This window comes from Thermobia domestica, chromosome 13, assembly GCF_964235325.1.
Source record: "Thermobia domestica chromosome 13, izTheDome1.hap1.1, whole genome shotgun sequence".
Lineage (NCBI taxonomy): Eukaryota > Metazoa > Arthropoda > Insecta > Zygentoma > Lepismatidae > Thermobia > Thermobia domestica.
The window spans coordinates 208,084,895-208,109,110 of record NC_137466.1 but is presented as its reverse complement, the minus strand read 5'-3'; the positions used below and the strand labels follow the sequence as shown (position 1 = coordinate 208,109,110).

Sequence of the window (24,216 nt, the reverse complement as noted above, 5' to 3'; positions counted from 1 at the left end):
TTAGAAGTACCAAAGTCTATTGCTGTGATATAAAAGCAGAGGAAAATAAGTCTTTTTTAAAAAAATTATAAAATCCCACAACTTTGTCATTTTAACTTTACTACCCCTGCCAGGAATTTGAACGAAATCATAGACTCTCACGTTGGGGGTCCTGGTGTCCCCCCTAATTATCACAGAACCATGATTAATTCATCATTGGCAAGCTTATGGAACAGATTCTAAGGAGGTAACATTGGTGCAATTTTCGTCCTATTCTCTTACATAGAACCATCCTAAAAGTATATGTAATTATGTCAAAAAACTCATACTGAAAAAAATGGTCTACTTTGCCCCTTCCTCCTTCAATATAAGCAACAAGTATATATACAGGGTATTACCATGTAGTGGACTACTTCATTGCTTCACATATCAATTTTTATTAGTGTACTCCCAAGGGGAAGAATGCCTCCCGAAAACATCTGATACAAAAACAAACACGAACTTTACCCTCCCCTTCCGCAATGGTACCCTCATATATCATCCTTCAGGAACACGATCATGCCAAAATTATGTTCCTAACTTAATTAGAGGCTGAGTTATTGAGGTTTTAATCCTTGACACAGTAGTTGCGTCATTGGGCGTTTAAAGGTTAAGCAGTATAACAATCTCCACTCATGTTTTCATATCTTTGAAATGGTTTGAGACATAAAAATTGCTGTGAACCATTTTATGGTCTTTACACATATTGAAAACCATTTATATGCTTTAATATGATACTTAACTAAGCACTGTTTCGAAATAAAACATTTTGAAAGACTTTGTTAATACTAAATTTGTTTCTAGTCATTCGAAATTAGGTCATAGTATTTGATGCTATAGGACTTCCAATGTTTATTTCCACGTCCATCTCACTTGCTTTATTACTGTTGTAGAGGCCTCTAAAATTAGAATGTTTGTGACATTGTAGTGCTCATAGTTCGTAACACTAAATGACAAACCTAGTAAGGTAAGTTCTCGTTTAACGTGTAAATTTAAAATATGCAATAACCTCTAGTGATGCATATTAAGAAATAGAAGCTTCTGTTTGGTTGGCAACGTTGTTAACCTGTTAGTATTACAAATTATGCCAGAGTATGCACTGTCAATGTTTGCCTCATGTAAAATGTGTAGATTTTTATCTATTGAGTTTCAAGATGAATCGTCCATCCCCAGTTGAATAAAGATATTAGCTTTTACTAGCAAATATTATATTAACAAACGCAAACATTTTCTTTAATATCCCATTTATTTTTATAGGTCTCAAAATCATTTAGAAAATGTAAGCTTAAAAGACTTAAGCGTATCGAAAGAAGAAGCTTTCTTCCTTCTGATGTCATTGAGTGAGCAGAATGAATACACCTTACAAAACTTGAACCTCAAGAACATCCTGTGTGATTCTGCAATTGACAATGAAGGCAACCTGGAAATGTTGCCATTGTACGCCTTCCACAATTTGAAGCATCTCGTATTAAATTACTATTTCATGTATTATGAAACAATTTCCTACCTGTGCTCTATTGCTGAAAAAGGTTTAGAATTTCTAACCATTGTTTGTAACGAAAGAGATCTGCAACGACAGGACATTCAGGTTGATTATTGGAGAACTATTCACTGCCAGTATCCCAACTTGAAGGTTATCCTTGATTTGAGTAAGTGATTTTTTTAAAGATTTTTGCTGTTTGACCATATTGACACATTTAAAAAAAATTTAATAACTATTTTGTTGAAGTAAATAACAAAGAATAAAACTCTATGTATTAAGACTCTGGAACCTAATACACATATAACTAACACTTCCTGACCAGGGTAATACACACAAGTGACTGTGTTTGTGACTTAATAACTGTTGGACCACCCAACCGATCTTGATCAAATTTTCAACATAGATGAGGGTCGAGCCTTAGGTGGTTTTCATTATTTCACTTTCACGGTGCAACTTACAGGGAGGTAAGGGGATAGATATATAAAAATGATCAAAACTGACAGATATTAGTGTCGAATCCATAGTTTTGTGGGTCACTGATATGAATAGTGACACTTCCGATGCCCTAAAATTCAAATTCAACCCACAATAGTAAATGTTAAATTTTTATTTATATAGATTTACTATTTTCCGACTTTTCGTTATATTTTCTTTGTTTCTATCGATTTGAGAGCGCTTCATTAATAGTAAAAAATGATTGACTGACGCAACATAATACTATAAAAGTAACCAAGAAAGTTTTGTGGCTTTTTAACCCAGCATCTTCGAACATCAGAATGTCACCTAAGACTACCTAGAAGATCAAAAATTGTCCCCATCAGCATCGACGACCTTCTGCTAACTTTCTGGAAGGCCATGGATTTCATCGTGGTTGAACTTGCTTGGGCGTGAAGCGAAGAAGGTATCAAGTGCATTTTACCTGTACTAGGTATTTGAACTTGCGTCCTCAAAGGTGATTGTCTAAGGAATGGAACAGGTGATAATCGGACGGTGCAATGGTCGGGAAGTATGGCGGATGCAATACTGTTTCCATCCAATGCGTAGAGTGGTGTCCCGGGCCACTAGCCAAGTGATGCTTAGCGTTGTTCTGTAACAGGAGGACCTCCTTGTGATTCAGAAGTGCTGGCTCCAGAGTTTGGAGTTTTTTCTTTAACACGGGTCAACTGCTGGCAGAACACAGTTGCATTGATGCTTGATCACCTGGCAGCAGTTCCCTTTGCAGGATGCAGCAATCCACCAAACACACAGGATGACTTTCTTGTGCAGTGCTGGTTTCGGCTGCTTGAGAACCGGTCTATAGGATGCTAACCAGTGATAACAGCGACGTAGAACTTCCTACAGGACCCACTTTTCATCAAATGTCAACACCCTATACAGAAAAGTCTCCTTCCTCAGACGATACAGCAGAGAAACACAGGTGTCCGCTCGCGTTACCGGAGTCAAATCATGTGGGATCCATCGATCCAACTTGTAGTGCTTCCCAAGTTGATTTAGGTGCTGCCGAATAGTTTCTCCACTCACACTGAATTGTGGTACCAGTTTCTCACATGTCTGGCCACTGTCCTCACTGCCTGAAGATCTTCATTTTGTACATGTTTTGGTCTTCTGGCACATGGTGCTTCTTCGAGTGTTTCGTCATCGTCCTTAAACTTATTAAACCACCGCTGCACTGTTCGCGTAGTTACGACACCCTCACCAAAGGCTTGACATACATCTTCCTCCCCACAGCAGCGGCTTTTGGCCCCAGTGAAGTCGTACAGCATACAAAACCAGGTAGTATGTTGAATATACCCACCACCAACAACCGACTTTCGCCTTATCTCCATTTGCTTTGAACTCACGTTGTGAGGACCAATTGTACACTGACCTACACAAAAGCGAAATAACTTTCTCCGTTACCTTTATAATTTTTCTTATCTTAACCCAGCAAAGCGAGTAATTGAAACTAGTTAAAATTAAAATGACAAGTTATTGTTTCAACAAATTAATGATTGTCTTCTTCAGACATTAAGTGTCTGAGTTAAACGATGTTAGTTGTTGAAACAATAACATTTTATTTTACTTTTAATAAATAATTGTATTACTCTGGCCAAAAAGTGTTTGTAATTTATGAAATAACAAAAATGAAGAATGGATTAATAAGCTTAAACTTGAGTATATAATACGAGTAGTAATAAATGAAAACAAAATTAATAAGAGTAATCTACAATGTTGTTGGTGATAAGTAAAGACTGTAATTAAGGAAGAGAGTTAAGCCAATCGATTGATTTAATTGAGATTAACTGAATGATATTGGCGAGAGTGTAAATCGTCATGAATGGTTTTCGATTTTTTTTACAAACCTAAAAAGTGACACTGCATAATATCTCTGTCACTTATTGACATGAAGCTCACGCTGAAGTATATTCTTCTTAAGAGGCCTCATCTCGGCAAAATTAAAATACCGCTAATTTTACAGTAATTATATGATATCTTTAAATAGATAAAAGATAATCGAAATGTGGAACAAGAGTGCCCTAGACAATATCATTTTGCATGAGATACCGTTATCACAACTCACTTATCTGCTTTCGATTTCGAGCCATTTTGAAAGTCGGCATTTATTTTCGCGTTTCTAAACAGCTGAAAACGGAAAGCCACTAAGTGACTTGTGATAACGGTACCTCACGCAAAATAATATTGTCTAGGATGCTCTTGTTCCACATTTCAATTATCTTTTATCTATTTGAAGATATCACATAATTACTGTAAAATTAGCGGTATTTTAATTTCGCAGTGACGAGGCCTCTTAAGCGTCTCATTATGACTCTAGCAATATGACACTGCACTAGTTGGTTGTTGATTTAAAAAAAAAAACTCTATATTTTGTTAAAATGTAATATTGTTCAAAAATGAGACATCATATATTAATCGAGAAACTACATCAAACTGAGAGCTCCTTCGTGGATAGGCGGTTAGCGTACGCACCTTTAGCGTGGGAGACACGGGTTCGTTCCCCGGTGGGAGCTCATGTGGTTCGGATTCCACGTTAATCAGTAGGTTCCGTCTCATATAGCCTAGTTGCTGAAAGGGACATTAAACTCGAAATCAATTCAATATCAAGGTGAACAAAATGATATAACTGAGGATATATTCTCATGCTCTTTGCTAATAATAGATAAATAATGGTTTTTATTCAGCGGAAGCGAGTTATTTATTTATTTGTAAAAAATTGCCGTATTTTTTAAAAAGAAGTTTTTATCTATTGTTCTTTGTCTTCTACTAGTGATGACACACTACATCTAACAGTGACACAGTACTAGTAGCAGGAACGCAAATACTTCTAACAGTGATGAACTTAGTATTTGTAAAGAGTAGAGTAATGAGCGAGAAAGGGAAGTTAATATTGTAAGGTTCTGCATGTCTATACGTCATGCAATAACCACGTGTGAACTACATGTGTTAATAGTAAATAAAAACAAGCAGACGACGGTCACGAAGAGAAGTCGCTCACCATCGCCAACAGTCGGAAGGACGAGAATCAATGAAGGAAGCCGAAAATATAGGATAAAAGGGACCTGCACGCCTCGACCAACATCAATATTCCCGGATTGATCGAAACACCAAAAACCCCTCTCAAGACGCTCGGTCACCGTGAGGTACCCATCCTTATACCCACGACGCTCGGTCATCGGGTTCCTTTGCTCTTTCTCACGACGCACGGCCATCGAGAGAGAGATACCTAATCTACACCCCTCTAACGACGCACGGTCACAGAGAGTACCTCACCTCAAAGCCCACGACGCTTGGTCACCGGGCTCCTATCTTAATCTTACCTAAATATTAGAGAAATTACTTATTATAATTTGTGTACATACGAAGACTTTTATAATAAAAAGGTGAAGGGAAAGTCCAAATTCCGAGTACATTTTATTGCTCTACCCAAGAAATTTTACAATATTGAAAATATAGTGTTACATAAATATTAATGAGCTTTCATTTTGAAAGGAATGCAGTAATTAATTCTTAAAGTGGTAGAAACTTAATCACACTGTTACGTTTGTTCGTCTCTTGGTATAAGATAACTGAAAAAGACACATCATTTGATCTTGTCGTTCCGATTCGACTTCATGGAATACAGCAAACTCAAATACCTCCTACATAAACAAGCTCTAACTGTAGTTTAGCTACTCTCCTTCATAACCATTGTTCTTCAAAACATACGTCCATTTGATAGACCACATGTTCTCCAACGAATCTCATATGCTGCCTGAAATGTTTTGCACATTAACCTTAACGCTACATATTCAGAACAATCTGTCTCTTTCCATGCTACGCCCTCGAAACAGCAATCTAAACATAACTTGATCATGTAAATTTCACTTATATTTCTTAATATTCGATGCACAACCTTCTGTTCGAGCATCTTCTTCTTGACATAGCATAGCATAGCTGTAAAATACCACATTATCAACTTCTATGCCATGACAGCACTCTTCGAGCACAACGTGCAAATGGTGACGTATCTACTGACTATTCTCTTAATCTTGCTATCTGACAACATTTCTTCACAATTCGTATTCCAGAATACCTTATAGTTACGACCTATTACTATCTACTGCATGCTACTCTTCCAACCATCTCTATACGCCCAGGACACTATATTCCATTCATTTTCTTCGAATATATATCCAACACTTTTCGTAACTATATCATTATGGCAGATATCAACATAGATAGTAGGTTCGCAAGAGGAAAACAACAGTTCATGAACTTCATTGAAACAAACACGACTGGGATCATTTATTAACTCCCGACGCACACACGACCTATCCCACAAACCATTCCAGACATTGTGACTACTTCTGCATCCCCTCACAACTGTCGTAATGTTAAAGTTCTCCGAAATTCAAAGAGTGATCACATACTAATTAAATTAACAATCACGTATAAGAAGACTTCTAAAATCCTACCCAGACATGCTGCTCGTCTCAGGGAGATGTCAGTGAAGGTACCGTGCTACGACCGCATTTCGGTAAGTAATCGTTCGAATTATTTACCCTGATGTTCGTTATAACAGCATTTCGGATTTCTGTATCTCTGCAGTCATTTGTTTAGCATCTTTTGTTTGTATAAAAGTTTTCTTGTTTAAATTACCGTTATCAAATAGCATTTCAAGTTAGAACTTGATTTGCAAATGTTATCAAGCACGTTTCTTTGATGTGAAACTGTGTTGTGTGTGGTTCCATAATTGCAGATATTAAAATTGAAAATGAAATGAAATCTTTTAGTTTTACTTCCCACGGTTATGCCGGTTAGGCTAAAGGAGACGGTGATGATGAGAGATGAGTGAAATCGTGGTATGAAAAAAGTGGGAGGAAACGGGAGAACGCCAAGAAAACCCACGAGCACGGTGTTTGTTCACGAAAAGTCCACACGGCGCGAACTGCGATCGAACCAGGGACCCCAAGCACCGGAGATGAACGCTCTACCACTGAGCCACCGCGCCCCCATATTAAGATTGATGATAATGTGCAATTAGCAAATGATAATACTCATGTACACGACATAACACCTTAACAACCTGATAATTAGAGATTTTTCTATAAAAACGTATTTTTTTCTCTTATCTGTAGTTAAATCAAGGTTCCGATACCCCAGCTTGCTCTATAAAAGTCGTTGTGCCGGTACGATCTAAATTTGGAACATGGCTACATTCTGTATTTAGATATAGAGTGTATACCGGGTGTTCTGAAAATCACTATGCAGTGCCATGTTGTGGTGTGCTAAGTGATGACTAATATGATTTCAATCAGTAATACATTTTCCATTGACTCCATTCTTTTCACCCGACTTCACTCCACCGGATTACTTTCTATGGTGTACGTTGAAGGGAAAGGCCTATGAAGGCAATCCGCACACCATACAAGAACTCCAAGCTGCACTGACACGTCACATTCGGAACATTACTCCCGATGTTCTGCACAACGTCTTCAAGAACATGCAGAAACGTGTGCAACTGTGTCTTCAAGTGTAAGGGCATTACTTCCAGCATCTCTTATAACTTCCATGACATTAAAGTTTAGTTTCGAGTTAATTTCAGTTGTTTAAAGTAGTTTATGGAAAATAAAATACGGCAAGTTATGAACTGCGTAGATACTTTCTGAACATTCTTTAGTATGTCCGATATTTCTTTAACCGCCTTTCAAAGAACGCGGTTTTCGTCCTATATTTGGGCTTTTTAAAAATTGTTTAGGTGCATTTCACCAGTGGATTTTGTATACATAATAAATTAACATCCTGCATATATATGATTAATTATATTTATATAATTAACTATTAAAGAGGTTCGAGGTAATAGGTAATTGCTGTGAATCCAATGCATCCTACAATTGATTTCTGAAGTTCTATAGTTAGTTTGAGAGAAATTAAATCAATATAACATTACAGTTTCGCCTATTGTACTAATGGAATGTTAAGGATTAATTCATAGATAAAAGTTACAACGCGGCAAGTTACAAGAACTTTAATACTGATGAAGTTTCATTTTTGAAAAATGTGTCATATGAGGTACCTAGTATCAAAATCCGCCACATCTACTGTATTTCGCTTAGTATCGAGTAATCTCGCAAAACGTGCAGTGAAGTTCACGTTTACACGCGTGCAAAGTCCCATATTTGAAGTAGTTTTTAGTATGAAATATTAAGCTTTTAAACAAAATTCTGTTTCCATGGAATTCCTTTAGATCAAACACATACCAACTGATATATAACTCAATTTCAGTAAAAATGGATTTGGCGGTCTTTGATACCAGACGCCTCATATAATCAATATACCTAATACTAAAGCATTTAATGTGGCATTGCATCAGTTTCTGCATCTCGCCATTAGCAAACATAACTAATTTTGTCAATGGATTCAATATTTGTTTACCGTACAACAGTCAATTCCAATCATTACTAATTTACACAACCAATGATCATTCATCTCTGTCTCTACAAATAAGAGGGACCGATCCAAGACAGGATACGAGCTCTGGACCAAACACTGAAACACATTACTACATATACCAATTAATCACACATTATTGATCAGAAATGTCCACAATTAAATACAATATATAGCATTTGTGTTCTGTAGAATGGGCTATTAATTGGCACTTATATGCTTCTAACAAAATGGCACCCGAATAGATTCGAGATATTTTTTTAAAAACTCCGCATTATTTCAACTTTTTTATAAATTGTTTTTTTATAATTTGAACAATGTCTGTATTAAGTAATTTTCTTTATAATTCGAGATGTAGAGCAACTGGAATATATCCGTTGCTCACATTTTATTATTAGGGCCAGTTCTAACATATGTGCAACACGTGCATTTGCACGGGGTGGCAAAATCGGTCATAATTATATTATTTAAAATAAATGTTTCTTGTTGGAAACAAACTTCATAATGATGGTAGTTAAATTTACCAAGCTGACATTCTATTTGAATACTATATTCATAAATCATGTTTAAGTCGCATTAGTTTAAGGTCACATAGATGTGCTAAAGGAAATTGTCAAACAAATCCCAGCATGAAAATTGCTTGATTGTTTGCAAATACAAGCACTGAATTCTCGAATAGTAGCGAACCCCTATTTCTTTAGTTAGTTATCACAGTTTTGATATGAAAACTAGTCTTGTCTTTGTCGCAAACAAGTTCCTTATCACTGAAGGTGGAAACATTTTTTCGACAGATGTAGAAGAAATAATCAAGAAATAAAGATAAAAGAGCTAGTTGCACTAGAGTTGCAAAGTGATATATTGAGATTGAAGCTCAATATTGAATTATATGAAAAGGATTACCATCTTTCCTCTGCAGGTGTGTTTGCGTTATGTTTCACGAACATAAGACAACGAGACTGTATTTGTAGTGTTGAGGCCTTTCTAAATACAGGTGCCCTTTCCCACCCCTTAGTTGTTAATGTTGGGGTAACATATTAAAAATCGTGACTTTTAAGATTTGTTCTTTCTGGAGAAAGGGAGGCGGCAAATTGCCTACGGCCGACCCTGTTTATTATGAATAATTAAGCTAATTTAATCTGGTTATCATTATATTGCGAGCGGTGACAATGATTAAAAATAATGTAAGTAAAAAGCTAATAACACTAGTTAACAAATTTAAACTTTTTGTTTGTTACATGAGAAAAATCACCTGATCTTAAAGGAACTTTTTGCGCTGAATTCGAATATGCACTCGGTTTCTCTCCATCACGTACAGTTTTCCCGTAACAGAGGGATTTTCGGGAAATTCCCTCAAAAATTTCCCTTTTTCAGATATTTTATTCCCCTAGCTCCTGTCCCCTTACATATAGTAACATAGAAATTATACCTAAGTATACCTTGATTTATATTTAATAAACCCTAAAAGTTTCGTAAAAATCGCTTTGTTCTTTCTAGAGAAATAAATATATTTGTATGTATACTGTGTGCACTGTTTATTGCACCTGATAGTAATGCTTTCAGATCTCCTGAGTTGGGGTAAAAACGAATTGCTTTATTACTACAAACACAGACATAAAAATGAATATTTACAATAGTCAACAACACACTTTCCCCCCTCCCGGTATCGTTTCCCCCCTCCCCCCGCGCATTTCTTTCTTTCTTGTGTTCTTGACACCTGGTGAGGGAGTTTTGTACATTTTTATATTGACGTGTGGTTTAACACTACTTCACTTTCAAAGTTGTCTTTGCAGCTAAGAGTGCTTTCATGTTTGATCTTAACGGCACTATACCCAACTAAGACCCAAGTTTAGTTTGTGATCAGTACAATGGCGTCAAGAGGACGGCGTTCGTGTGTTAACTCACCAAATAGTTTTCGTTATGTGTGTGGCCAGTTTGTAGTGAAAGGACAGTGTAGATCCATTACGCCATCGGTGAAACTAGCATATTATATATATTTCGGATGTCGTGTGGGAGATCAGGACAACACTTGGGCACCCAACATAATTTGTGCGTCGTGCTACGTCACTTTACTTGCATGGGCCAAAGGGAAACGGAGGTTCATGAAATTTGCTGTACCAATGGTGTGGAGAGAACCCACCAACCATCTGGATGATTGTTATTTTTGTCTCACAGTAGTTAAGGGACATTCTAAAAAAAGCAAATACACAATAAGTTATCCCAACGTTAAATCCGCAATTAGACCTATTCAGCACGGGGATGAACTTCCACTTCCCGAGCCCCCTACCAACTGGGAAGAGATATGGCCAAAAGACTCTGATGATGATCATGACCTTGATGAACCATCGACATCAACATGTACATCCAAGGATCCAACGTTCATCCCTGACTGTGTTCGCGAGCCACATTTCATCCGGCAATGTGAACTTAATGACCTAGTCCGTGATTTGCACCTGACAAAACAAGAGGCGGAACTTCTGGGATCAAGGCTCCAGCAGTGGAAATTATTGGATGCAGAAACGAACATATCAGTGTACAGGAAAAAGCATGTTCAATTTTCAAGCTATTTCTCAATGCAAGATAATGTGTGTGTATGTACGGATATAAATGGGTTGATGGCGGAGCTAGGAATTCCTTACGTTCCAGAAGAATGTAGGGCATTTATCGGCGCGTCAAAGGTCAGCCTTAAAGCTGTCCTTTTACATAATGGAAATAAAAAACTTTCTATACCCCTTGCGCACTCAGTGAAGATTAAGGAATCCTATGACACCATGTCATCTTTGCTAAATCTTATAAATTACAAGGACCATTGTTGGCAAATATGTTGTGATCTCAAGGTAGTTGGTATTTTATTAGGACTGCAGTGCGGTTACACGAAGTACCAATGTTTTTTATGTTTATGGGATAGCCGAGCTGATGACAAACATTATGAAGTGAAGGAATGGAAACCTAGAGTGAATTACGTACCTGGAGAATGCAACGTCAAATACGCTCCTTTGGTAGATCCTAATAAGATATTACTACCGCCACTTCATATCAAGTTAGGACTTATGAAAAACTTTTTCAAAGCCATGGACACATCTGGTGAAGGTTTCAAGTATTTGCGAGATAAGTTCCCTAACCTGAGTGATGCTAAGATTTCAGCGGGAGTGTTTATTGGTCCCCAAATTAGGAAATTAATGCTTGATGATAGCTTTGACAGCAAGTTAAACAGTGCTGAGCTAGCTGCCTGGACAGCATTTAAGTGTGTTGTGCGCAACTTTCTGGGCAACAACAAAGCTGAGAGTTACACAGAAATCGTACAGGACATGATACAGAAATACAAAGAGTTGTGTTGTAGGATGTCTTTAAAAATCCACTTTTTGCACTCCCACCTCAGCTTCTTTCCTGCTAACCTAGGTGCTCTCAGCGACGAACAGGGGAAAAGATTCCACCAAGATATAATGGCAATGGAGAAAAGGTACCAGGGACGATGGGATCCTTCAATGATGGGGGACTATTGTTGGGGTCTTGTTAGAGAATGCAACATTTCTTACAAAAGAAGGAAGTAGTGTACGTTTTTGTAACCCAATGGAAGTTTCATATATTGTGATAGTTTTGATTGTCTTTTCATGACCTTTTGGTACATTTGTATTATTGTTTATTGTAAATTGTCACACTTGTAAATTATATTGTATTATATTTTATATATGTGTTTGTGGTAATAAAGCAAAATGTTTTACCTCAACTTAAGAGATCTGAAAGCATTACTATAAGGTGCAATAAACAGTACACACAGTATACATACAAACATATTTATTTCTCTAGAAAGAATAAAGCGATTATTACGAAACTTGGAGGGTTTGTTAAATATGAATCAAAGTATACTTAGGTATAATTTCTATGTTAGTATATGGAAGGGGACAAGATCTTGGGGTGTAAAATAAACGAAAAGGGAAATTTTTGAGGAATTTTCCCGAAAATCCCTCTGTTACGGGAAAATCGTACGTGATGGAGAAAAACCGAGTGCATATTCGAATTCAGTGCAAAAAGTTCCTTTAAGAACAGGTATTTCCTTTTATGTAACAAAACCTTTGTTAACTAGTGTAATCACCGCAAGAAACAAACCTTATCTCTAATTATAGTCTATATAACAATTAACATATGTCTAATTATAGTGACAAGAAGATTTTTACTTCGTACATTTTTAAAATTGTTTTTATGGTTCAAATCCTTTTTGAAGTGTGCCTAGGCTGACAATAAAGACGATGTTCTTCGAAAGTACTTCCTAGAGATAAGGTTTGTTTCTTCCGGTGACTATTAACCTTTAACTTACATTATTTCTAATTTAATCTTGTACTTTTCCATAGTGAGATTCAGACTTATGTCTGTGGTATCTTAATTGAGGAATGTGCTATAACTCTAATTTCTATCTAATACAATTCTAATTTATTACTACCTCTGTGATATCGAGGGCCTGGGTAAGTTGATACCTCAATAGTATTTATAACTATAAAGGTTGTTTTTTAATTGGGATGATCTTATATCCAATCATCATAATTTTTATGTAGTACTTAGCTTTTTCATTGCTCGAAATTATTGAAATGGAAACGTGTTGAGGCAAAACACAGTTCTTGGCAAGAAAAAGAAAAGATATAAAAGTACATAATCAAAAGAAATAACTTAGGTTTTATTTTTATTTAAATAATGTGCATACTCACTTTGATTTTAAGATGGCTATTTTGCAGATCATTTTCCTTAAAGTTATAACTGTATAGACTTTGGCATATGATTTTATTCCATTATTATTATTATTATTATTATTATTATTATTATTATTATTATTATTATTATTATTATTATTATTATTATTATTAAGTATTCTGTCTTTTGGGAGGTTCTGGGACAATTTTTAATTTTTTTTTTTGAAATTGTTTCTTGCTTTTCAGCTTTCTCTTTTAACTCCCAATATTTTCTTCTGTTTTTCAAATGATCGACCTTTTGTGTTCTTCTTCTTCCTATTCCTAGCTTTCCTTCCATCTTTTCTACTATGGCGGTATGAAGAAGACAATTTCTTCACAAGATGTGTCCAATCCTATTGGCCCTCCTACGAAGGATGGTGGCTAGAAACGTCCTGTTCTCTCCTATCCGTTTTAACACATTTTCGTTTGTTACTCTTTCTGTCCACTTTATCTTCTCCATCTTCCTCCAACATCATATTTCAAAACTCTCTAAATATTTGTTCTACAATTCCCGTAATGTCCAAGTCTCTGAACTTACAGTCCAATACGCCATATATAGCATTTGACCAATTTATTCCTTAATACGTTTTTATTCCGTAACATATTTGGCATGTTAAAATAATAACATTATGCTTGAAAGATGATAATTGAAGAGCTTTATTCACAATATCTCATACTGAAAGGCTGGTGAGTCTTTAGTATAAAGGAAGTACTAGCCTACAGGAAGTAAATGAGTTTTAAAATGATTTTCCACTCAACTGATTTAATGGTTGTTTCTAAAGGGAGAAAAGTTCCTCTATCCTTCATGTGTACTTTCAAATAGTATTTTAGAAATGCCTCTTATCATTTTTTTACTATTGTATGTCTATTTTCCCTTTCCAGTTATTATTGGCATTTTAGTATCACTAGGAATGGGAATCTTTTTACTACAGTGTGCTATTTCTGCAGCATACAGCCAGTAGAATCATTTAAGATTTTGCGTGGAAATAAACTGGAAAATAAGTTGACCATTTCCATGCAATTTAATTCAATGACACATACCTAACAACCTTTCCCTGCCATCCGCATGTACTTTTCCGAAATTAAGGTGGAAAACTAGGTGTTCCCAGTGCTATGCTAAACGCTGCTTAAATAGTGTGGCGTTGTCAGATAGTGTCGAGTGTTTACTGATGTCAGATAATAAAGGAAGTAATCATGGAATTCTGTTTGGATACTTACTGGAGAAATAAATTTTCGATCCTTACCGCAATTCCGCTTCTCGAACTGCAACGCTAGAATCCAGAAATTTTCTTATTGTGACTACTACAGTAAACGTACAAATTTGGCAACAACGCATTGTCGCGTTCTGGAAAGTTTCGTCTCAAAATCTATTTCCTTAAATGTAAATTAATATTTAAAGAAAATATGAAACAAAACACGAAAAACGGTCAAACAATATACCTATTTCGTAATAAGATCGTTACTTTAAAATACTCTGTAGATACAAATAAACATTTCGTAAAACTGAGCACTTCTTGATAGATCTTAATGCAAGTGTCATCTTGTGTGCTCATTGTAAAACGAATAAAATATTTTCTTTTATTTGTTACATTTTTCGATATCAGGAGACACAACCAAATGAATCAGTGTCTCGTGCTGTAGCTGAAACATTACTTTATCTTATGGTACAATATTTATTATATGTAACGTTTCATTGTGCAGTAGTTAAGGCAATGAGCTAAAATATGTACTTACTTCCAGGTAATGATCCACTTTAAACCACCTTCATATTCTTCTGTGGTTCGAGCACAACTCATATAATCTAATAAATCAGTTTTACTGGAATTGGCGCTTACCATATGTTTACCTGAGTCGCTCATATATATATATATATATATATATATACCATAATAGCATAGCATCAATTACCTGCTTGGCTGGGTTAAATTAAGAAATAAAAATACTTTTTATCAAAATCAGTCACATTTTACTCTTACTAAAGCTCTCTCGGATATTGGTCATTTCCGGTGATTTTTATATATTCCTCTCCCCTCCCCATGTTGTGAAGCACGACATCGAAAGTATCATTGTTCATCTCAGCGACCCCGAAAACTATGAATTGGACACTGATATTGGTCATTTCAATAATTTTTATATATCTCCCCCTAACCCTCCCGAAGTTGTGGTGCTGAATTTGTATTTAAACGGCATCAGAACGGTTAAGTTCATCTCAGCAACTCAAAAAACTGTAGATTCGACACTAATATCGGTCATTTTCGATCATTTTCAAATGTCTCCCCCCCTCCTTTAAGTTATACCGTCAAAGTGATATGACCAAAGCCATCTCAGATTAGAACTTAATCTCAGTTGAAAATTTAATCGAGATCGGTCCGGTGGTTTAAGAGTTATTAAGTTTTATTTATTTTTATATATCTCCCCCTTCCATTCCCGAACCTAAGTTCTACCGTCAAAGTGAAATGACAAAAAAAACTTCTCATTCCCAAACCTCATCAATGTTAAAAATTTCATCGAGATTAATCGTTTGCTTCAAGAGTTATTAAGTTTTATTTTTTAACTCCTCCTCCCCCTCCTTTAAGTTCTATATTCAAAGTGAATATATAAATAAAATCCCAGGCACGAACATCATCTATGTTGAAAATTTGATCGAGGTCGGTCGAGTGGTTGAAGACTGATGAATTCACAAACACAGTCACTTCCATTTTTATTTTTTTACGTATATCTCCTCCTCCCCTCTCTTATGTTGCAAGTCAAAGTTAAATGATAAAAATTATCCCAGGTTCGAATGTCATAAATGTTGAAAATTTGATCGAGATCGGATGGGTGGTTCAAGAGTTATGAAGTTTTATTTATTTTTATAAATCTCTCCCCTTCTCTCCCCCTCCCGTAAGTTCTAACGTCAAAGAGATATGACAAATACCACCCTAGGTCAGAAACTAATCTATGTTGATAATTTGATTAAGATCGGTTGGGTGGTTTAACCATGATGAAGTCACAAAGACAATTATTTTTTATTGTTTTTACATTTGTTCCCCCTCCCCCTTCCCTACATTGTGCCATCAAAGTATAATAAAATGAAGAAACCATCTCATGTCCGAACCTTATCTATGTTGAAAGTTTGATTGAGATCGGTCTGGTGGTTCAAAAGTTATTAAGTTTTATTCAATTTCATATATCTCTCCTCCCCATGCCCTAAGTTCTACCATGAAAATGAAATAATAAAAACAAACTTCCTACGTTCGAACTTAGTCTATGTTGAAAATTTGATTGAAATCGATCGGGTGATTCAAGAGTTATTAATTCAGGAAAATAGTCAGTTTTATTTTTATATTTATTGATTTTTGTGAATCTCCCCCTCCTCTCCATTCCCTACGTTGTTCCGTCAAAGTGAAATGGTAAAATTGATTACAGGCACAAACGTCATCTATGTTGAAAATTTGATCGAGATTATTCGTTTGGTTTAAGAGCTTTTAAGTTTTATTTATTGTTTTATAATTCCCCTCCTCGCCCTCCGCTAAGTTCTACCGTCAAAGTGAATAGCTAAAAGCACTTTCAAGTCAGAACTACATCTACGTCAAAAATTTTATTGACATTGGTAGGGTGGTTCAAGAGATTAAGAGTCACAAATATAGTCACTTTCAATTTTATAATATAAAAAGATTTAAGGCGGCTGTTGCTAATCTTATTTTAATTTAACCTTCAACTCGTATACTCCGAGGATAAGTAGACCGTGACAATGATATGGAATAAAATGATGAAAACGGGAGAACTGCGATGAAACTTTCACACACAGTGTTTGTACACCACAAATTCCGCTTGAAGCTAGACATGATAGGACCGGAACACATGCACCGGAGGTGAGCACTCTTTGTGAGTCACCGGGATTCCTACATGCCTAAATGACGTCTCTGCTTACAGTGTAGTTCAGGAGAGGGACTTGTGTTAATTATACGTATTATATTCTCTATCTCAAACCATCTGCAATAGTAGTATTATTAATTATTGGGTGAGGTCTACTGCATTAGTTTATTACTTTCTCAGTATAGGATCAAATCATAAATACAGTCATTCGAGCGTGTTATTCGGATGTATTCTTATGATTATTACCTTAAGAGCGTTTATTTTACGATTTTGGTTTCTATTTTTTACAATAACTTTTATGTGTATTACGATTTCAGCCCTTGCACATAATGATGATATTGAACAGTTTATGGATGTATGGTCTCATTTATATGGCTTCCAACTTTCTATGAATTATGACTCATTGGTACTGTGTGACATAAGAGGATCCCTGGACACGTTGATTCAGAGGTTCAGTATTTCCCTTGGTAAGTAAGTCTTTTGTTATATGTCATTTATCTTTCTGTTAGTAATTAGAAGAAACAATCGAAGCAAATCCATTAATAAGTTTCTATCAAAATTAGTGACATAAAATATAGTATATGTTGTTAAGTTTCACATGACATTTTAGTCGACGTTACATACATAATATTAGAAAAAATCTTTGTTGGTAAGTGATTAATGTTATAATATATTCTGTTAGACCCTAGACAGATATACATATCACTCCAATACCTTGTCAACCTGTAGGTCTATGTATCAAATAGCATCACTGATAAAAAGTGGCGTCGAATTCTAATAAATAATACTACAGACGTACAAAAACGAATGTATACAGGTAAACTTCGGAGTTTCTATTGTGACTCATCAGCATCGCTTTTGGGGTTTGTAGTATGAAGTAAATCTTATTTCACTGGGGCATCAAAATTGTGTTAGAAATACCTGATAACTCTTTGAGAAGTTATTTAAGAATTCCTACCGCATATCAAAACCTGTACCACGAGACATGCAGTCAGGAGGGGCACTTTGAGATGATTGTATATTGATATTGGATTATTTTATTACCGTCAGTTTGGCAACCCTTAAGCGATTTTATAAAAATAAAACTTCCAGCGTTATTTCATAAAAGCTCATGAAAATTTCTATGTTCTCTTTGTATCTCTACAGGAATTATTATATATTTTTATGCATATAAGATGGATCTAATTTCAGTTTAGCGGACCATGAATTAAATTCACGATTTATTCACTTAACCGACAAGATTGTATACTATCTCCTATTTAGGGTATATCCTAAGTCTCCAACGTTAAAAATTAGGATTGTGTCGAAATCTAATATGACATTATTTAAACGAGCTGTATATTCAAATATCTTAAATCTCAATCAAAATTGTAATGAACTAAAATCCCGTGATATATATATAGAAAGGTACTGTATTACAGATTTCTTGGAGAGGAAATATTATGATGTTCTTGAAAATAGAATATTTTTCGCTAGAACACCTTGACTGATAAGTTGTGATACTACCAGCTGCATTTCAATCAAGTGTCTATAAACTTAAAAGACCGCTTAAAAAGTAGGTTCTGAGAATCGTAATCTTGATTCTGTGTAAGGACGTAAAGTGAATACCAAACGCAGAATACGAAGCTGCAGTAGTGAAGTCAGCCGGTAGGTTCGATCACCGATAGGTCTTAGAAATTTTTCTTGATCCAATGCAGGTCTGAGGTCCCATCCGGCCTCTCTTTAAAATGGATATCTGTGGAAATAAACAAAGGATGGGGCTGACTACGTGGGTGCTCAAGTCAACAGAGTATCTAGCCGTCACGTCCAAACACAGTCTTTGTAGCAACCTGTACATTTTTACACTTAACAGATACTTCCAGTTATCGGTAATCTTACGAAAAATTTAAATTTTTCTCTTAATTACTGTAAAGCGACCATTTTGTACAAAAACTGGAACACCGATACTATGTAAAGACAAGATAATGCTGCTCTAACCAGAAGAAGGGGAAAGCAGACGAGTGAGGAATTCTGTCAATTAGCGACATTGTTTATTCAGAAAATTATGTACAATGATGCTTTCTACAAGGAAAACTGTATATAAAGCATTTCATGAACCGTGATGACATTAGCAGTTCTTTGGATCTTCCTCTGCTGTTGATTTCTGGCAGGCTAACACTATTGTCTAAGTTGAATAACAAAAGCTCCTACGAAACAACTGCTTTTAACCATGAATAAAATAATACCTCGTGGCAACGAAAGCTAAGTCCTCCCATAACTTTGTACCCTGAAGTAATATCTATTTTGATCCTTGATGAACTTAATTTTTGTTACCAAATAGACGAAAATATCAGGTGTTTAAATGGTTATTTTATTATTGTTGTCTCTTTAGTGGAGTTCTCGTTGTGCATTGAGTGTTGTGGTGAAAGCTTGGGTAACGCAATACTGGAAGTTCTACAAAAATGCTTGAACCTTCGTCTATTTGAATATATCGGTCATCTAGAAAGAATCCATCTTGTGAGAGATATTTGCCTTTATACGTTACAACTACCGACAAGTAAGTAAATCATTCATTTGTTTACGTGTTAATGATACTATTCTTTTCCATGGACAATGGTTTAAGATTAACTCTCTGAATGCCGTTAGTAGTACGTTCTAGACATATTTCGTCACTTTTTAAGAGGTCCAATCACTTTGAAATTAATATACCGCTAATTTTACAGTAATTATGTGATATCTTCAAATAGATAAAAGATAATCGAAAAGTGGAACAAGAGCACGTTAGGCAATATTATTTTGTATAAGGTACCGTTATCACAAGTCACCTAGTAGCTTTCTGTTTGCAGCCATTTATAAACGCGAAAATAAATGCCTATTTTCTAAATGTCTGGATATCAAAAGCAGATAAGTGAGTCGTGATAACAGTATCTCATGTAAAATATAATTGTCTTGCGAGCTCTTGTTCCACTTTTCTATTATCTTTTATCTATTTGAAGATATGACATAATTACTGTAAAATTAGCTGTATTTTAAATTCGCCGTGATGGGGCCTCTTAAATCATGTAGCTAGCCGAAAGACTAACGATGCTGCTTAAAAAGAATTGTTCTATCTAAATTTATCAGTAATCGCGTTAGGACATTCACAATGAATCTAGTAATTTGAGTTTTAATATGTAAGCAAAGTCAAGAGTTAGAACTACATATTAATACATTTTAATATGAAATGTTTTTTTTCTAATCTCTAACCTTCATACATATAATTTAGGGCATAATCTTAGTTTGGATAAACATAAATGTACTTACCATCTTCATTTTGTGATCTTTTAAAAGGAGTCATTCCTACCTCTCATTCTCTAACTGTGCTGAGGCTAGCAGTATTTGTTTGTGAATTTTCTGCATTTTATATTATTGATAAGATATTCTCGGGTTCGGTATTCAGATTAGCATTATTGTCATAGTGCAAAGCAAGCATGTTATTCACTAGATCAGCAAGGAGAGCTAAGTTAATAATAGGTACTGAATAAATATACCACACGAAAATGCATCACACAATCTCACATTTTCAAGATTGCCACAAACTAATGAATGTTCACAATGATAAGACACTCTTCTTATTCAGTGGACCTATCGTGTAATTATTATTATCATCACAAAGTAGCACTTATAAGAGGAAGTACGTCCGTCCATCCGTTACTCCACACGATAATTCTTGAACGGAAGCGAATGTTTAAAATTATTGTTTCGCAATATATAGCTGGAACAATTTTTCGGCGAAGTTTGTTAATAGAATCAATTCGGGAGATCCCAACGAGTAACCACGACTTGCCTACATCCGTTAGTTCGCTCTATAACTTTTAAACAAAAGCCAACTTCTGAAGCTTTTTTCTTCAGTAGATAGCTAGAATGATTATCTCGTTATGGAGACAAACTGTTAACATTTTAGCTAGTAACGGCGACTTAAGTCCATCCGTTAGTCCATAATATAAATTTTGAATGAAACCGAAATATTAATTTTTTTTTCAATAAATAGCTAAATACACTATCTCAACCGAATTAATTAAGTAGATCCGTTAACATCTTAACGGGTAACGGTGATTTTAATGGTAGCTGTCCAATCCCATTATCAATTATTGAAACAAATGTAGTACAAGTTAAACATCTCGCCGTTAGATGGCAGTAGATATCGTCCAGCAGCTGACATCTACCGGATGAAATTGAAACTTCCAGTGCGTGATCCTTTATACTGTCAACCACAGCTTCTTTTTCATTTGGTTGGATTTTTAAATTCTTATTTACAAGTTTAACAACAACAGTTGTAGCGGTGACAAATAATAATCATGTGCGTTGTGAACTACGTTTTGCTTCACAAATCAATGTTTCTACAACACTATAGTTATGATATTGTCATCTAATTGGAAATGTTATGTTAATGCAGAGAAGGTTGGATTGAAATATATCCAAATGGAAATGTTATATTAATGCAGGGAAGGTTGGATTGAAATATAACTGAAATTGTTATGATCACATGGTATATTATATCTTTCTCGTAAATTTGACTTGGTTTTCTCTCCTGCTTGGGACATGCACTAAATCCAGAGCTGCACCTGAGAGCTAAACCGCAGGAAAAGTAGTCCAACCAAATATCCAAAGTGTGTCATCCATTAGCAAAGAAAATAATTATGTAGATGAAATTAAAAGGTCTAAATTATCTAAGTAAGAAAATAAACAACGAAGTAAAAGCATCATTTGACATTTTTTTTTTTTACTTCTGATAAATAATTGCATTACTGTTTTATATGATAACTCTTTGCCACATTTTATGCACGGTTTCATTAAGAATACTGGTTATCCTCTTCTTTTTAAACTGTCGTACTGAAAATGAAATGAAATCTTTCAGTTTAACGTCTCACGTTTATGCTCTTTACCCTAAGGAAGACAATGAATGGTGATGGAAGAATTGGTGGAATGAGAAAGAGGGAGGAACCGGGTGTAACCCTAGAAAACCCACGAACACAATGTTATCCACCACAAAGTTACTTGGCTGGGGATGAATCAGGTACCCCACGCAGAAGGAATGTTCTCTACGAAGGGCGCCGTTCCTGAGGGGAGGGCAAGGGGGCCCGGCCTCCCAAAGCTCGTGTCAGCACTCCTATTGTATTTATGAGTGTACAATATTTGGCATAATTTCAGTGCAATTTGTCTTAAAATCTTCATATATACCTTCTGCATCTGAATGAGCCCCCCCCCCAAATGAACAGAGAAATCGGCGCCCTTGCTCTCTACCAGGAGCCGCCATGTCCCCCTAAAATGTGATATTTGTCAAGAGAGTTCGGACAATAATTTAAGATTTTGTTTTGATTTCAAATAATAAAACAAATTTGAATTATTTGATTTTTTTCTTCTGATGAAGAAGGGCAGGTTTTCAAAAAACAAGTGAATGTCCAGCTATCCATAAACAATTGTATCAGTGTTGTCAGTAGGTTCCATGTATATCAAGTTTTCAATCCTGTCAGCGCCATGCAGAAAGCAGCAGGGATGTGACGTCATTTAAGTGCCAAGTTTGAACTGTATCACAGTTTCGGCATTTTAACAAGACTTCATCAGATATATATTATAATACGCCTTGTTGACTACGAGATGACAACTGGGGATTTAAAATACGAAAGCCATAATAAGAAACGAAACAAAATAAACACACTTTGATACTTTTCATGCATTTTGATGTTAATCTCCGTGTTTAGACGCAGATATACGTAACAATTACACACACAGTACTTGTAAAATGTATGTACTTCTTCTGCACTACACTCTAATTTTAATATAATTTCATGTAATAATTATCAGATGTGTTTTGATTATAATTGCATGATACAATTTTATTTTCCAGATTTGCGTGTTTTGACATTAATCATACTACTAAAGAAAGTTGCAGATTCCTTGCTGATACGAAATCTTAAACCAAGTCTCGAACATGGTCTTAAACAGAAGAACATTGATTTTAAACTTCAAGCTCTGTACCCTTCCTCACAATAAGGTTAAAACACATTTTTACGAAGAAAACTTACGCTGATTTCAAATTTGTTTGAATCAGATTTAATAATCTTTTATATGCATACTTTAGGAATATCATAAGGAATTAAGAATGTATTGCCAAATTTTAGTTATGAACAATATGTTATTAAAATATGTTGTAATGTATTCAATTATTTTATTTTCTGAAGTCTTGAAAAAGCATTATTGTTATTATCAAAAATTTAGAAAGAAGAAACATGCAGTATATTGACCAGTAACGCATATTGAGCTAAAAAGAATACAGAATGAATGTCAACTTGGCTACCTCTCTAAGTTGGCCACCTGCTTATCTTGGCCTGGTTCGTCTTGAACCTGCCTTTTTCCATAAGACATTCATTACTCATTACTCTGTAAGTTGGCCACCTGTTTATCTTGAAAGTTAGCCGCATTGAAGCAATGTTTATCCTATGTTGATAATGATAAATTTACCTGCGTATCTTGGCCACGCAAATACGTTTTGTTGTTTTTCTTAAGTACTAGGCTAGTCGAGAAAGCGTTACCCCCCACAGCGAACGCGGCCGAGGTGGCTACACGGTAATTTTAGTTTCACCAGAGTTGTAAATCATACTATGAGCCAGTCAGGGTTTCCAGGTCTTTTCTTTCCATTTCCCGCGCCAGAAGTGTAGAATGAGAATGAACTGCTTCAGTTGGTTTCTTGTGAGAAGATATGAATGTTATCGAAGAAGTATTGGTGTTAGCTGCAGTTTCTTCTTATGTAAAGAAAAAAAGACGCAGAGGAAACTAAGTACAGACAAAGTAAACGACCAAAACAGCTTACTTTATCGTAATCAAACATGGAAAACAATTTAGTTGGTGTTAGATTGTTGCTTTTTCAATTTATTCCTACATCCATATTAATCTGTGTATCTGTATAAAAAGGATGTGTATGTATGTTAGAAATGGTATAGAGACGAGATGAAACTCAATACACTCTCGGTCTCGTCTCGAGTCGAAAAACATCGTATTAGTCTCGGTCTCGTTTCCATCAATATATAGAGCTCCTTCGTGACTAAGCGGTAAGCGTACGTGTCTTTGGCGTGGTAGACCTGGATTCGATTCCAGGCAGGAGGTTATGTGGTTAGGGTCCCACGTTGAGCTGTAGTTCACGTCTGATGTAGCCTCGCTGATATAGTCGAAAGAGACGGAGCAAGAGGCATTTTT

General features: G+C 35.5%; 1 protein-coding gene across 1 annotated transcript in view; it reads left to right on the top strand.

Annotated features, from left to right (window-relative positions):
- The window catches only part of LOC145667474 (F-box only protein 39-like), a 33,186-nt gene extending 10,019 nt beyond the window's left edge, over positions 1-23,167 (top strand). The window contains exons 3-6 of the mRNA XM_081734952.1: positions 1,276-1,667; positions 17,322-17,471; positions 19,376-19,540; positions 22,871-23,167. Coding sequence (XP_081591078.1) covers positions 1,276-1,667; positions 17,322-17,471; positions 19,376-19,540; positions 22,871-23,016 — 853 coding nt within the window. The 3' untranslated portion in view covers positions 23,017-23,167. The remainder of the gene's footprint in view (positions 1-1,275; positions 1,668-17,321; positions 17,472-19,375; positions 19,541-22,870) is intronic.
- The last annotated feature ends 1,049 nt before the right edge of the window (positions 23,168-24,216 follow it).